Source organism: Watersipora subatra, chromosome 1 (assembly GCF_963576615.1).
Source record: "Watersipora subatra chromosome 1, tzWatSuba1.1, whole genome shotgun sequence".
NCBI classification, from domain to species: domain Eukaryota; kingdom Metazoa; phylum Bryozoa; class Gymnolaemata; order Cheilostomatida; family Watersiporidae; genus Watersipora; species Watersipora subatra.
The window spans coordinates 36969502-36983995 of NC_088708.1; the positions used below are offsets into that span (position 1 = coordinate 36969502).

At 42.7% G+C, this 14494-nt stretch overlaps 1 protein-coding gene across 1 annotated transcript in view; it reads left to right on the top strand.

The window, feature by feature from the left end:
• Positions 1–14494, top strand: part of LOC137387207 (uncharacterized) — a 258969-nt gene that overhangs the window by 240770 nt on the left and 3705 nt on the right. The window contains exons 26-27 of the mRNA XM_068073548.1: positions 13223–13288; positions 13627–14229. Of these exons, the coding sequence (XP_067929649.1) occupies positions 13223–13288; positions 13627–14229 (669 nt within the window). The remainder of the gene's footprint in view (positions 1–13222; positions 13289–13626; positions 14230–14494) is intronic.

Below are 14494 nucleotides of genomic sequence, written 5' to 3' on the forward strand. Positions count from 1 at the left end.
GGTGAGGGCTGTGTATAGTTGAGTGAGAGTTTTCAGAGGTCAGGGCTGTGTATAGTTGAGTGGGAGTTCTCATAGGTGAGAGCTGTGTATAGTTGAGTGGAAGCTGTCATAGGTGAGGGCTGTGTATAGTTGAGTGGAAGCTGTCATAGGTGACGGCTGTGTATAGTTGAGTGAGAGTTTTCAGAGATTAGGGCTGTGTATAGTTGAGTGGAAGTTCTCATAGGTGAGGGCTGTGTATAGTGGAGAGAGAGTTCTCAGAGGTGAGGGCTGTGTATAGTTGAGTGGAAGTTCTCATAGGTGAGGGCTGTGTATAGTGGAGTGAGAGTTCTCAGAGGTGAGGGCTGTGTATAGTTGAGTGGAAGTTCTCATAGGTGAGGGCTGTGTATAGTTCAGTGGAAGCTCTCATAGGTGAGTGCTGTGTATAGTTGAGAGGGAGTTCTCATAGGTGAGGGCTGTGTATAGTTGAGTGGAAGCTCTCATAGGTGAGGCCTATGTATAGTTGAGTGGGAGTTCTCATAGGTGAGGGCTGTGTATAGTTGAGTGAAAGCTGTCATAGGTGAGGGCGGTGTATAGTTGAGTGGTAGTTCTCATACGCGAGGGCTGTGTATAGTTGAGTGAGAGTTTTCAGAAGTCAGGGCTGTGCATAGTTGAGTGGTAGTTCTCATATGTGAGGGCTGTGTATAGTTGAGTGGGAGTTCTCATAGGTCAGGGCTGTGTATAGTTGAGTGGTAGTTCTCATAAGCGAGGGCTGTGTATAGTTGAGTGAGAGTTTTCAGAGGCTTTGTATAGTTGAGTGGGAATTCTCATAGGTGAGGGCTGTGTATAGTTGAGTGGAAGTTCTCATAGGTGAGGGCTGTGTATAGTTGAGTGAGAGTTCTCATAGGTGAGGGCTGTGTATAGTTGAGTGGAAGCTCTCATACGTGAGGGCTGTATATAGTTGAGTGGGAATTCTCATAACTCAGGGCTGTGTATAGTTGAGTGGAAGTTCTCATAGGTGAGGGCTGTGTATAGTTGAGTGGAAGCTCTCATAGGCGAGTGCTGTGTATAGTTGAGAGGGAGTTCTCATAGGTGAGGGCTGTGTATAGTTGAGTGGGAATTCTCATAGGTCAGGGCTGTGTATAGTTGAGAGGGAGTTCTCATAGGTGAGGGCTGTGTATAGTTGGGTGGAAACTCTCATAGGTGAGGGCTGTGTATAGTTGAGTGAGAGTTTTCAAAGATGAGGGCTGTGTATAGTTGAGTGGAAGTTCTCATAGGTGAGGACTGTGTATAGTTGAGTGGAAGTTCTCATAGGCGAGGGCTGTGTATAGTTGAGTGGTAGTTCTCATATGCGAGGGCTGTGTATAGTTGAGTGAGAGTTTTCAGAGGTCAGGGCTGTGTATAGTTGAGTGGTAGTTCTCATATGTGAGGGCTGTGTATAGTTGAGTGGGAGTTCTCATAGGTCAAGGCTGTGTATAGTTGAGTGGTAGTTCTCATAAGCGAGGGCTGTGTATAGTTGAGTGAGAGTTTTCAGGGGTCAGGGCTGTGTATAGTTGAGTGGAAGCTCTCATAGGTGAGGGCTGTGTATAGTTGAGTGGGAATTCTCATAGGTGAGGGCTGTGTATAGTTGAGTGGAAGTTCTCATAGGTGAGGGCTTTGTATAGTTGAGTCGGAATTCTCATAGGTGAGGGCTGTGTATAGTTGAGTGGAAGTTCTCATAGGTGAGGGCTGTGTATAGTTGAGTGAGAGTTCTCATAGGTGAGGGCTGTGTATAGTTGAGTGGAAGCTCTCATAGGTGAGGGCTGTGTATAGTTGAGTGGGAATTCTCATAGGTCAGGGCTGTGTATAGTTGAGTGGAAGTTCTCATAGGTGAGAGCTGTGTATAGTTGAGTGGAAGCTCTAATAGGTGGGTGCTGTGTATAGTTGAGAGGGAGTTCCCATAGGTGAGGGCTGTGTATAGTTGAGTGGAAGCTCTCATAGGTGAGGACTGTGTATAGTTGAGTGGGAGTTCTCATAGGTGAGGGCTGTGTATAGTTGAGTGGAAGCTCTCATAGGTGAGGGCTGTGTATAGTTGAGTGGGAGTTCTCATAAGTGAGGGCTGTGTATAGTTGAGTGGAAGCTCTCATAGGTGAGGGCTGTGTATAGTTGAGTGGCAGTTCTCATAGGTGAGCGCTGTGTATAGTTGAGTAGAAGCTCTCATAGGTGAGGGCTGTGTATAGTTGAGTGAGAGTTTTCAGAGAAGAGGGTTGTGTATAGTTGAGTGGAAGTTCTCATAGTTGAGGGCTGTGTTTAGTGGAGTGAGAGTTCTCAGAGGTGAGGGCTGTGTACAGTTGAGTGGAGGTTCTGATAGGTGAGGGCTGTGTATAGTGGAGTGAGAGTTCTCAGAGGTGAGGGCTGTGACTAGTTGAGTGGAAGCTGTCATAGGTGAAGGCTGTGTATAGTTGAGTGAGAGTTTTCAGAGATGAGGGCTGTGTATAGTTGAGTGGAAGTTCTTATAGGTGAGGGCTGTGTATAGTGGAGTGAGAGTTTTCAGAGGTGAGGGCTGTGTATAGTTGAGTGGAAGCTCTCATAGGTGAAGGCTGTGACTAGTTGAGTGGTAGTTCTCATAGGTGAAGGCTGTGTATAGTTGAGTATAAGTTCTCATAGGTGACGGCTGTGTATAGTTGAGTGGTAGTTCTCATAGGTGAGCGCTGTGTATAGTGGAGTGAGAGTTCTCAGAGGTGAGGGCTGTGTATAGTTTAGTGGAGGCTCTCAGAGGTGAGGGCTGTGTATAGTTGAGTGGAAGCTCTCATAGGTGAGAGCTGTGTATAGTTGAGTGAGAGATTTCAGAGATCAGGGCTGTGTATAGTTGAGTGGAAGTTCTCAGAGGTGAGGGCTGTGTACAGTTGAGTGGAGGTTCTGATAGGTGAGGGCTGTGACTAGTTGAGTGGAAGCTATCATAGGTGAGGGCTGTGTATAGTTGAGTGGTAGTTCTCATATGCCAGGGCTGTGTATAGTTGAGTGAGAGTTTTCAGAGGTCAGGGCTGTGTATAGTTGAGTGGGAGTTCTCATAGGTGAGAGCTGTGTATAGTTGAGTGAGAGATTTCAGAGATCAGGGCTGTGTATAGTTGAGTGGAAGTTCTCAGAGGTGAGGGCTGTGTACAGTTGAGTGGAGGTTCTGATAGGTGAGGGCTGTGACTAGTTGAGTGGAAGCTATCATAGGTGAGGGCTGTGTATAGTTGAGTGGTAGTTCTCATATGCCAGGGCTGTGTATAGTTGAGTGAGAGTTTTCAGAGGTCAGGGCTGTGTATAGTTGAGTGGGAGTTCTCATAGGTGAGAGCTGTGTATAGTTGAGTGGAAGCTGTCATAGGTGAGGGCTGTGTATAGTTGAGTGGAAGCTGTCATAGGTGACGGCTGTGTATAGTTGAGTGAGAGTTTTTAGAGATTAGGGCTGTGTATAGTTGAGTGGAAGTTCTCATAGGTGAGGGCTGTGTATAGTGGAGAGAGAGTTCTCAGAGGTGAGGGCTGTGTATAGTTGAGTGGAAGTTCTCATAGGTGAGGGCTGTGTATAGTGGAGTGAGAGTTCTCAGAGGTGAGGGCTGTGTATAGTTGAGTGGAAGTTCTCATAGGTGAGGGCTGTGTATAGTTCAGTGGAAGCTCTCATAGGTGAGTGCTGTGTATAGTTGAGAGGGAGTTCTCATAGGTGAGGGCTGTGTATAGTTGAGTGGAAGCTCTCATAGGTGAGGACTGTGTATAGTTGAGTGGGAGTTCTCATAGGGGAGGGCTGTGTATAGTCGAGTGAAAGCTGTCATAGGTGAGGGCTGTGTATAGTTGAGTGGTAGTTCTCATATGCGAGGGCTGTGTATAGTTGAGTGAGAGTTTTCAGAAGTCAGGGCTGTGCATAGTTGAGTGGTAGTTCTCATATGTGAGGGCTGTGTATAGTTGAGTGGGAGTTCTCATAGGTCATGGCTGTGTATAGTTGAGTGGTAGTTCTCATAAGCGAGGGCTGTGTATAGTTGAGTGAGAGTTTTCAGAGGTCAGGGCTTTGTAGAGTTGAGTGGGAATTCTCATAGGTGAGGGCTGTGTATAGTTGAGTGGAAGTTCTCATAGGTGAGGGCTGTGTATAGTTGAGTGAGAGTTCTCATAGGTGAGGGCTGTGTATAGTTGAGTGGAAGCTCTCATACGTGAGGGCTGTATATAGTTGAGTGGGAATTCTCATAGGTCAGGGCTGTGTATAGTTGAGTGGAAGTTCTCATAGGTGAGGGCTGTGTATAGTTGAGTGGAAGCTCTCATAGGTGAGTGCTGTGTATAGTTGAGAGGGAGTTCTCATAGGTGAGGGCTGTGTATAGTTGAGTGGAAGCTCTCATTGGTGAGGACTGTGTATAGTTGAGTGGGAGTTCTCATAGGTGAGGGCTGTGTATAGTTGAGTGGAAGCTCTCATAGGTGAGGGCTGTGTATAGTTGAGTGGTAGTTCTCATACGCGAGGGCTGTGTATAGTTGAGTGAGAGTTTTCAGAAGTCAGGGCTGTGTATAGTTGAGTGGTAGTTCTCATACGTGAGGGCTGTGTATAGTTGAGTGGGAGTTCTCATAGGTCAGGGCTGTGTATAGTTGAGTGGTAGTTCTCATAAGCGAGGGCTGTGTATAGTTGAGTGAGAGTTTTCAGAGGTCAGGGCTGTGTATAGTTGAGTGAGAGTTCTCATAGGTGAGGGCTGTGTATAGTTGAGTGGATGCTCTAATACGTGAGGGCTGTGTATAGTTGAGTGGGAGTTTTCATAGGTGAGGGCTGTGTATAGTTGAGTGGTAGTTCTAATATGCGAGGGCTGTGTATAGTTGAGTGGAAGTTCTCATAGGTCAGGGCTGTGTATAGTTGAGTGGTAGTTCTCATAAGCGAGGGCTGTGTATAATTGAGTGAGAGTTTTCAGAGGTCAGGGCTGTGTATAGTTGCGTGGGAGTTCTCATAAGTGAGGGCTGTGTATAGTTGAGTGGAAGCTCTCATAAGTGGGGCTGTATATAGTTGAGAGGGAGTTCTCATAGGTGAGGGCTGTGTATAGTTGAGTGGAAGCTCTCATAGGTGAGGGCTGTGTATAGTTGAGTGGGAGTTCTAATAGGTGAGGGCTGTGTATAGTTGAGTAGAAGCTCTCATAGGTGAGGGCTGTGTATAGTTGAGTGGGAATTCTCAAAGGTCAGGGCTGTGTATAGTTGAGAGGGAGTTCTCATAGGTGAGGGCTGTGTATAGTTGGGTGGAAACTCTCATAGGTGAGGGCTGTGTATAGTTGAGTGAGAGTTTTCAAAGATGAGGGCTGTGTATAGTTGAGTGGAAGTTCTCATAGGTGAGGACTGTGTATAGTTGAGTGGAAGTTCTCATAGGTGAGGGCTGTGTATAGTTGAGTGGTAGTTCTCATATGCGAGGGCTGTGTATAGTTGAGTGAGAGTTTTCAGAGGTCAGGGCTGTGTATAGTTGAGTGGTAGTTCTCATATGTGAGGGCTGTGTATAGTTGAGTGGGAGTTCTCATAGGTCAAGGCTGTGTAAAGTTGAGTGGTAGTTCTCATAAGCGAGGGCTGTGTATAGTTGAGTGAGAGTTTTCAGGGGACAGGGCTGTGTATAGTTGAGTGGAAGCTCTCATAGGTGAGGGCTGTGTATAGTTGAATGGGAATTCTCATAGGTGAGGGCTGTGTATAGTTGAGTGGAAGTTCTCATAGGTGAGGGCTTTGTATAGTTGAGTCGGAATTCTCATAGGTGAGGGCTGTGTATAGTTGAGTGGAAGTTCTCATAGGTGAGGGCTGTGTATAGTTGAGTGAGAGTTCTCATAGGTGAGGGCTGTGTATAGTTGAGTGGAAGCTCTCATAGGTGAGGGCTGTGTATAGTTGAGTGGGAATTCTCATAGGTCAGGGCTGTGTATAGTTGAGTGGAAGTTCTCATAGGTGAGGGCTGTGTATAGTTGAGTGGAAGCTCTAATAGGTGGGTGCTGTGTATAGTTGAGAGGGAGTTCCCATAGGTGAGGGCTGTGTATAGTTGAGTGGAAGCTCTCATAGGTGAGGACTGTGTATAGTTGAGTGGGAGTTCTCATAGGTGAGGGCTGTGTATAGTTGAGTGGAAGCTCTCATAGGTGAGGGCTGTGTATAGTTGAGTGGGAGTTCTCATAAGTGAGGGCTGTGTATAGTTGAGTGGAAGCTCTCATAGGTGAGGGCTGTGTATAGTTGAGTGGCAGTTCTCATAGGTGAGCGCTGTGTATAGTTGAGTAGAAGCTCTCATAGGTGAGGGCTGTGTATAGTTGAGTGAGAGTTTTCAGAGATGAGGGTTGTGTATAGTTGAGTGGAAGTTCTCATAGTTGAGGGCTGTGTTTAGTGGAGTGAGAGTTCTCAGAGGTGAGGGCTGTGTACAGTTGAGTGGAGGTTCTGATAGGTGAGGGCTGTGTATAGTGGAGTGAGAGTTCTCAGAGGTGAGGGCTGTGACTAGTTGAGTGGAAGCTGTCATAGGTGAAGGCTGTGTATAGTTGAGTGAGAGTTTTCAGAGATGAGGGCTGTGTATAGTTGAGTGGAAGTTCTTATAGGTGAGGGCTGTGTATAGTGGAGTGAGAGTTTTCAGAGGTGAGGGCTGTGTATAGTTGAGTGGAAGCTCTCATAGGTGAAGGCTGTGACTAGTTGAGTGGTAGTTCTCATAGGTGAAGGCTGTGTATAGTTGAGTATAAGTTCTCATAGGTGACGGCTGTGTATAGTTGAGTGGTAGTTCTCATAGGTGAGCGCTGTGTATAGTGGAGTGAGAGTTCTCAGAGGTGAGGGCTGTGTATAGTTTAGTGGAGGCTCTCAGAGGTGAGGGCTGTGTATAGTTGAGTGGAAGCTCTCATAGGTGAGAGCTGTGTATAGTTGAGTGAGAGATTTCAGAGATCAGGGCTGTGTATAGTTGAGTGGAAGTTCTCAGAGGTGAGGGCTGTGTACAGTTGAGTGGAGGTTCTGATAGGTGAGGGCTGTGACTAGTTGAGTGGAAGCTATCATAGGTGAGGGCTGTGTATAGTTGAGTGGTAGTTCTCATATGCCAGGGCTGTGTATAGTTGAGTGAGAGTTTTCAGAGGTCAGGGCTGTGTATAGTTGAGTGGGAGTTCTCATAGGTGAGAGCTGTGTATAGTTGAGTGGAAGCTGTCATAGGTGAGGGCTGTGTATAGTTGAGTGGAAGCTGTCATAGGTGACGGCTGTGTATAGTTGAGTGAGAGTTTTCAGAGATTAGGGCTGTGTATAGTTGAGTGGAAGTTCTCATAGGTGAGGGCTGTGTATAGTGGAGAGAGAGTTCTCAGAGGTGAGGGCTGTGTATAGTTGAGTGGAAGTTCTCATAGGTGAGGGCTGTGTATAGTGGAGTGAGAGTTCTCAGAGGTGAGGGCTGTGTATAGTTGAGTGGAAGTTCTCATAGGTGAGGGCTGTGTATAGTTCAGTGGAAGCTCTCATAGGTGAGTGCTGTGTATAGTTGAGAGGGAGTTCTCATAGGTGAGGGCTGTGTATAGTTGAGTGGAAGCTCTCATAGGTGAGGACTATGTATAGTTGAGTGGGAGTTCTCATAGGTGAGGGCTGTGTATAGTTGAGTGGAAGCTCTCATAGGTGAGGGCTGTGTATAGTTGAGTGGTAGTTCTCATACGCGAGGGCTGTGTATAGTTGAGTGAGAGTTTTCAGAAGTCAGGGATGTGTATAGTTGAGTGGTAGTTCTCATACGTGAGGGCTGTGTATAGTTGAGTGGGAGTTCTCATAGGTCAGGGCTGTGTATAGTTGAGTGGTAGTTCTCATAAGCGAGGGCTGTGTATAGTTGAGTGAGAGTTTTCAGAAGTCAGGGCTGTGTATAGTTGAGTGAGAGTTCTCATAGGTGAGGGCTGTGTATAGTTGAGTGGATGCTCTAATACGTGAGGGCTGTGTATAGTTGAGTGGGAGTTCTCATAGGTGAGGGCTGTGTATAGTTGAGTGGTAGTTCTAATATGCGAGGGCTGTGTATAGTTGAGTGGAAGTTCTCATAGGTGAGGGCTGTGTATAGTTGAGTGGTAGTTCTCATATTCGAGGGCTGTGTATAATTGAGTGAGAGTTTCCAGAGGTCAGGGCTGTGTATAGTTGCGTGGGAGTTCTCATAAGTGAGGGCTGTGTATAGTTGAGTGGAAGCTCTCATAGGTGGGGCTGTATATAGTTGAGAGGGAGTTCTCATAGGTGAGGGCTGTGTATAGTTGAGTGGAAGCTCTCATAGGTGAGGGCTGTGTATAGTTGAGTGGGAGTTCTAATAGGTGAGGGCTGTGTATAGTTGAGTAGAAGCTCTCATAGGTGAGGGCTGTGTATAGTTGAGTGGGAATTCTCATAGGTCAGGGCTGTGTATAGTTGAGAGGGAGTTCTCATAGGTGAGGGCTGTGTATAGTTGAGTGAGAGTTTTCAGAGATGAGGGCTGTGTATAGTTGAGTGGAAGTTCTCATAGGTGAGGACTGTGTATAGTTGAGTGGAAGTTCTCATAGGTGAGGGCTGTGTATAATTGAGTGGTAGTTCTCATAGGTGAGCGCTGTGTATAGTTGAGTGGAAGCTGTCATAGGTGAGGGCTGTGTATAGTTCAGTGAGAGCTTTCAGAGGTCAGGGCTGTGTATAGTTGAGTGGGAAATCTCAGAGGTGAGGGCTGTGTACAGATGAGTGGATGTTCTCATAGGTGAGGGCTGTGACTAGTTGAGTGGAAGCTGTCATAGGTGAGGACTGTGTATAGTTGAGTGGAAGCTGTCATAGGTGAGGGCTGTGTATAGTTGAGTGAGAGTTTTCAGAGATGAGGGCTGTGTATAGTTGAGTGGAAGTTCTCATAGGTGAGGGCTGTGTATAGTGGAGTGAGAGTTCTCAGAGGTGAGGGCTGTGTATAGTTGAGTGGTAGTTCTCATAGGTGAGCGCTGTGTATAGTGGAGTGAGAGTTCTCAGAGGTGAGGGCTGTGTATAGTTGAGTGGAGGCTCTCAGAGGTGAGGGCTGTGTATAGTTGAGTGGAAGCTCTCATAGGTGAGAGCTGTGTATAGTTGAGTGAGAGATTTCAGAGATCAGGGCTGTGTAGAGTTGAGTGGGAGTTCTCAGAGGTGAGGGCTGTGTACAGTTGTGTGGAAGTTCTGATAGGTGAGGGCTGTGACTAGTTGAGTGGAAGCTCTCATAGGTGAGGGCTGTGTATAGTTGAGTGGTAGTTCTCACATGCGAGGGTTGTGTATAGTTGAGTGAGAGCTTTCAGAGGTCAGGGCTGTGTATAGTTGAGTGGGAGTTCTCATAGGTGAGGGCTGTGTATAGTTGAGTGGAAGCTCTCATACGTGAGGGCTGTGTATAGTTGAGTGGTAGTTTTCATAGGTGAGGGCTGTGTATAGTTGAGTGGAAGTTCTCATAGGTGATGGCTGTGTATAGTTGAGTGGTAGTTCTCATATACGATGGCTGTGTATAGTTGAGTGAGAGTTCTCAGAGGTGAGGGCTGTGTATAGTTGAGTGGTAGTTCTCATATACGATGGCTGTGTATAGTTGAGTGAGAGTTCTCATAGGTGAGAGCTGTGTATAGTTGAGTGGTAGTTCTCATTGGTGAGCGCTGTGTATAGTTGAATGGAAGTTCTCATTGGTGAGGGCTGTGTATAGTGGAGTGAGAGTTCTCAGAGGTGAGGGCTGTGTATAGTTGAGTGGAAGTTCTCATTTGTGAGGGCTGTGTATAGTGGAGTGAGAGTTCTCATAGGTGAGGGCTGTGTATAGTTGAGTGGAAGTTCTCATATGTCAGGGCTGTGTATAGTTGAGTGGAAGCTCTCATAGGTGAGGGCTGTGTATAGTTGAGTGAGAGTTCTCATAGGTGAGGGCTGTGTATAGTTGAGTGGAAGCTCTCATAGGTCAGGGCTGTGTATAGTTGAGTGAGAGTTCTCAGAGATGAGGGCTGTGTATAGTTGAGTGGAAGCTCTCTTTTAGGTGAGGGCTGTGTATAGTTGAGTGGTAGCTCTCATAGGTGAAGGATCTGTATAGTTGAATGGGAGTTCACATAGGTCAGTGTTTTGTATAGTTGAGTTGGAGTTCTTATAGGTCAGATTTGCGTATAGTCTAGTGAGAGTCTTCATAGGTCAGGGCTACGTATAGTGGAGTGGGAAAGCTATGTATAAGGGAGGACATAGTTATTTCTTCAAGAGTGATGGTTGCCTCAGGACGATGAATTGTAATACATTTCTGAGTGTTAAAAGGGTTTCTATGGACCTTCACATATCTATAACGTTTTTCGTAATCTATAATGTTTAAGCCCCAATGAACAGGAGTACCAAAAAATTATAGTAAAAATAAACTACCAAATATAACTTTTCACTTAGTCTGTACTACTCAATTCGTACCACACTGATTTGTGGTTTATAGAACTTTACCTCTCATTTACAGATGCATTCAAATTTCATTTGTGCCAGTAGCTAAAGGTGACCAACTTGTCTGCTATACTCATCTTTATTTACTTTTCAAATCTGATGACAGAAAAGAAACCATTGATCAAGGCTTAGTTTGTTAGACTGAGATCAAAAAGAGTTTGTTAGACTGAGATCAAAAAGAGTTTGTTAAACTGAAAAGTTTGGCTAAGCCTTGCATGATTTCCAATAGTTCAATTTTGCCATTTCTAGTTAACTTGTTAACTTTTGTCTGGTTTTTACGCTCAACTTAAATGATAACATATTACTTCTTCGACATGGAAATTTCTTTAAATCTTAACATCACATTTCACTAGGTCTTTTTACAGCAGGATGTTTTAGCGAGAAATTGTTTATCAGCATATATTTTTGCTTTTCAGATACATGTGGCATCCCAGAGTGGGTGGTTTCTCACTACAAGAAGTGTGTTGGAAAATATGATATTTCAGCTGATGAAAAGAAAGACTTTGGACGTGGATGGACAATGAATACGATTGACCATTATAACTGGCCAGAATATATACACAAAACAGCAGTTGACCTTGAGGGTCTTCCATACCTAGGTTGGTCATGTTCTCAAAATAATTTATGAGGCGGCTGGGAGTAGTTACACTAACTTTTAGTCCCCTAGTACACTTAAAAATGACTTATTTTTATGAATGACTTACACTTACAATTGACTTACACTTACAAATGACTTACACTTACAAATGACTTACACTTACAAATGACATACTTTCAAATGACTTACACTTACAAATGACTTATACTTACAAATGACTTATACTTACAAATGACTTACACTTACAAATGACTTACACTCACAAATGACTTACACTTACAAATGACATACTTTCAAATGACTTACACTTACAAATGACATACACTTACAAATGACTTACACTTACAAATGACTCACACTTACAAATGACATACTTTCAAATGACTTACACTTACAAATGACTTATACTTACAGATGACAGGAAATATCATTCAACTTTTACATTTTTCTTTTAGCTATATGTCTAAATTGTGCAGTCCTTCCAACTATGAAATGTAATATGTTTAATGGATGTAGGCATGCTTGGCTTCTATGGAGGCGGAGGTTACGTTTTTGAGATGAGGGGAGATGTTGAGAACCTCATTAAAAGAAGTCATTTATTGGAGGAAAATTCATGGATAGACCAAAGGTCGAGGGCAATATTCATCGAATTTACAGTTTACAACCCTGGATCCAACCTCTTTTCTATCAACACACTCCTGCTAGAAATGCCTGCCTCTGGTGGCATTCATCCAAAGTGGAGGTAATTTTATCAAATGCCTGCCTTAAGATAGTCACTAGAAATATAAATATCCTTGCTAAAGACCATGAAGGTATCTGACACTGCCACTGCTACACTTATCATTCAAAATAATAGTATCTATACTCTACTACTACTACTACTACTATTACTAGTAATAGTAGTAGTAGTTAGATAGCTACTATTACTACTACTATTACTACTACAGTATAACGTATACCTCCTGTAATCTAGGTTCCAAATAACGTTAAGAATTTATGTTAAGTTTTTGCTGCGTACTACATAAAAAGTTCCATATAATGTAAAAAATCTAGTCAGGCGAGTTCTCAAGTGCATTTGGAATGTTAATATATTTATTTGTACTTGTGAAAGGAAAGACGACGTGCATATAGCGTTATACATTATCTATTATATATAAAACTTCTGTGACATTCTAGTTTGTTGTGATAGATAATCAGATGTGTCGACAAAACAGAGAAAAGGTAGCTGCAAAATTGTTCATAAATACTTTGAGGAGTTCGATTGGTGCAAGTGTTACAGCGTTAGTCTATTAATCTGAATGTCACGGATTGGAGTATCAACGAGAGTTTTCTTTTATCCTAACCTTGACCCCCTAGATACAAATAGACGAAGTACAGCCACTTTAATATAGTAAAAAATGTTATTAGTTTTGTGTTGCAGAATTGATTTTGCTGTTTAGACAAAATTAGCAAGTCTTTGTAAAAAAAAATGTCAAAGATGTGAGCTCATCAAATTATTGGAAACTACCGCAATCACGGTCTATAAAATCAGTGAGCTTGACTAGAAAAAGGAGAAAAGTTGTTCATGCAGACCATTAATACTGTAGTTACAGTATAGGCTACAAATTGAATGAGTCAATGTTCTCCTTTTTGCATAGCCATATGGTCTGATAAGATCTTAGAACAACCGATTAGGTAACAGATTAGGTAACCGATTAGGAACAGCCGGATTAGGCAATGTACATGTATTTTACTGTTCTTATAACGTAAAATCCCTGTAATGTAAACATTCCTGGAACGGATTGTTTGCGTCATAGGAACACCTACTGTACTACTATTACTAGTAGTAGTAGTAATAGTAGTACAGTAAGAACACCTACTGTACTACTATTACTAGTAGTAGTAGTAATAGTAGTACAGTAAGAACACCTACTGTACTACTATTACTAGTAGTAGTAGTAATAGTAGTTAGATAGATTGGCTAATTTAGCGTTGTCTTTCTATTTCAGTTCTCAGATAGAAGCTTTCTTTATTCGCTTTGACATTCATTCGACCTTATTTACACTTTTTTACTTCAATTGTCTTTACTTAAAAGTTTGGTTCCCTATTAGTTAACCCTATTGTGTTTACCATTCTACAAAATGATCTTTTGTACAGTCTATAACTTTGCAAATTTGTTTTGTTGGTCAGCTGGTAAAAAAGCCTGAAATATCTAATATGATATTTACAGGTTTGATGTAGTACAACTACTTCAGTATGTTGCACCAGGAGCCATCTATAAAATCTGCAGTCAAGTAGTGTTTGGCATGTTTGTCATTTGTTTCATTGTGACAGAATGTCGGCATATCAAGAAACGAGGAATGGGTTACTTTAGAGAATACTGGAATTGGCACGAGTGGAGTAAGTGGTAATGACGGTGACTTCTACATCTGTTGGTCCTTATCTCTACTATTTTGTTTAAAAGCGATAAAACAGATATGAAACTTGAACATAAAATGGGTAAATGTAAAACAATTTGTTTACAATGATATTTTTGTGCATAGTATTTGACTTACCATAAAACAATATGATTACAATGATAGGCCTACTTTTGTGCATAGTATTTGACTTATCATAAAATTGTTGCGAAAATGATCATGAAAATTGTGAGCTTATCATGAAAATGAAATTAAAATTTTAACCTTTGGTACTAATTTTTATTTCATGTTTTTAGCAATGGAACTTTTTTTCTCTTTTAGTTATAATATTGCTGTCATTTCTGGCCACAGTGCTCTTCCTCATTCAGTATGGTTACATGAGAAAGATTACAGAGCGCTTTAAAGATACTCGGGGAGACGCATATATGAAGTTTCAGTTAATGGGCCACTGGACGGAAATGTACCATTTCATTGCAGGCTTGCTTGTTTTCTTCACCGTGCTCAAACTTATCAAGCTCTTGAGGTTTAACAAGAAGATGTCTCTGCTAGCTGAAACACTTCGACACTGCGGTTTGCAGCTGTCTCAGTTTTCCGTTATCTTCGGTATCATCTTCCTCGCTTTTGTCCAATTCTTTCATCTTATTCTCATATGCGACATGGATGAGTTTGCAACATTCATCAAATCGTGGGAAACTTGCTTTGCCATGATGTTGGGTCGATTCGAGTTCAAGGAGATGACAAGAAGCAACAAGTACTCACCGATATTCTTCATAGTCTTTATGATTGTCAACCTGTTCATCTTGCTAAACATGGCTCTGTCGATCATCATTGAGAGCTTCACAGTTGTTAAGAATGACGCTGATAAACAAAGGAATGAGTATGAGATTGTAGAGTACATCTTCAATCGATTTAAGAATTGGGCAGGTCAGTCAGTATGCATAGTCTTACAAATTAAACATTATTACATTCTGCAGTGACCTTAAGTTTTTTGCTATAATAAAAATGATACTAACAATACGATAGAGCAAAGCTTGAATACATTTACTTAGCTTCACCACTAAAACAGCAAACAACTGAATATGAACTTTACCAAAATGATATAATATTTTTATGAAATATATTATTCATTTTTAGTGCTGGCTTAAAACTAACTTATGCTATGACAGTTGAAATGAATGCAAGTTTTTAG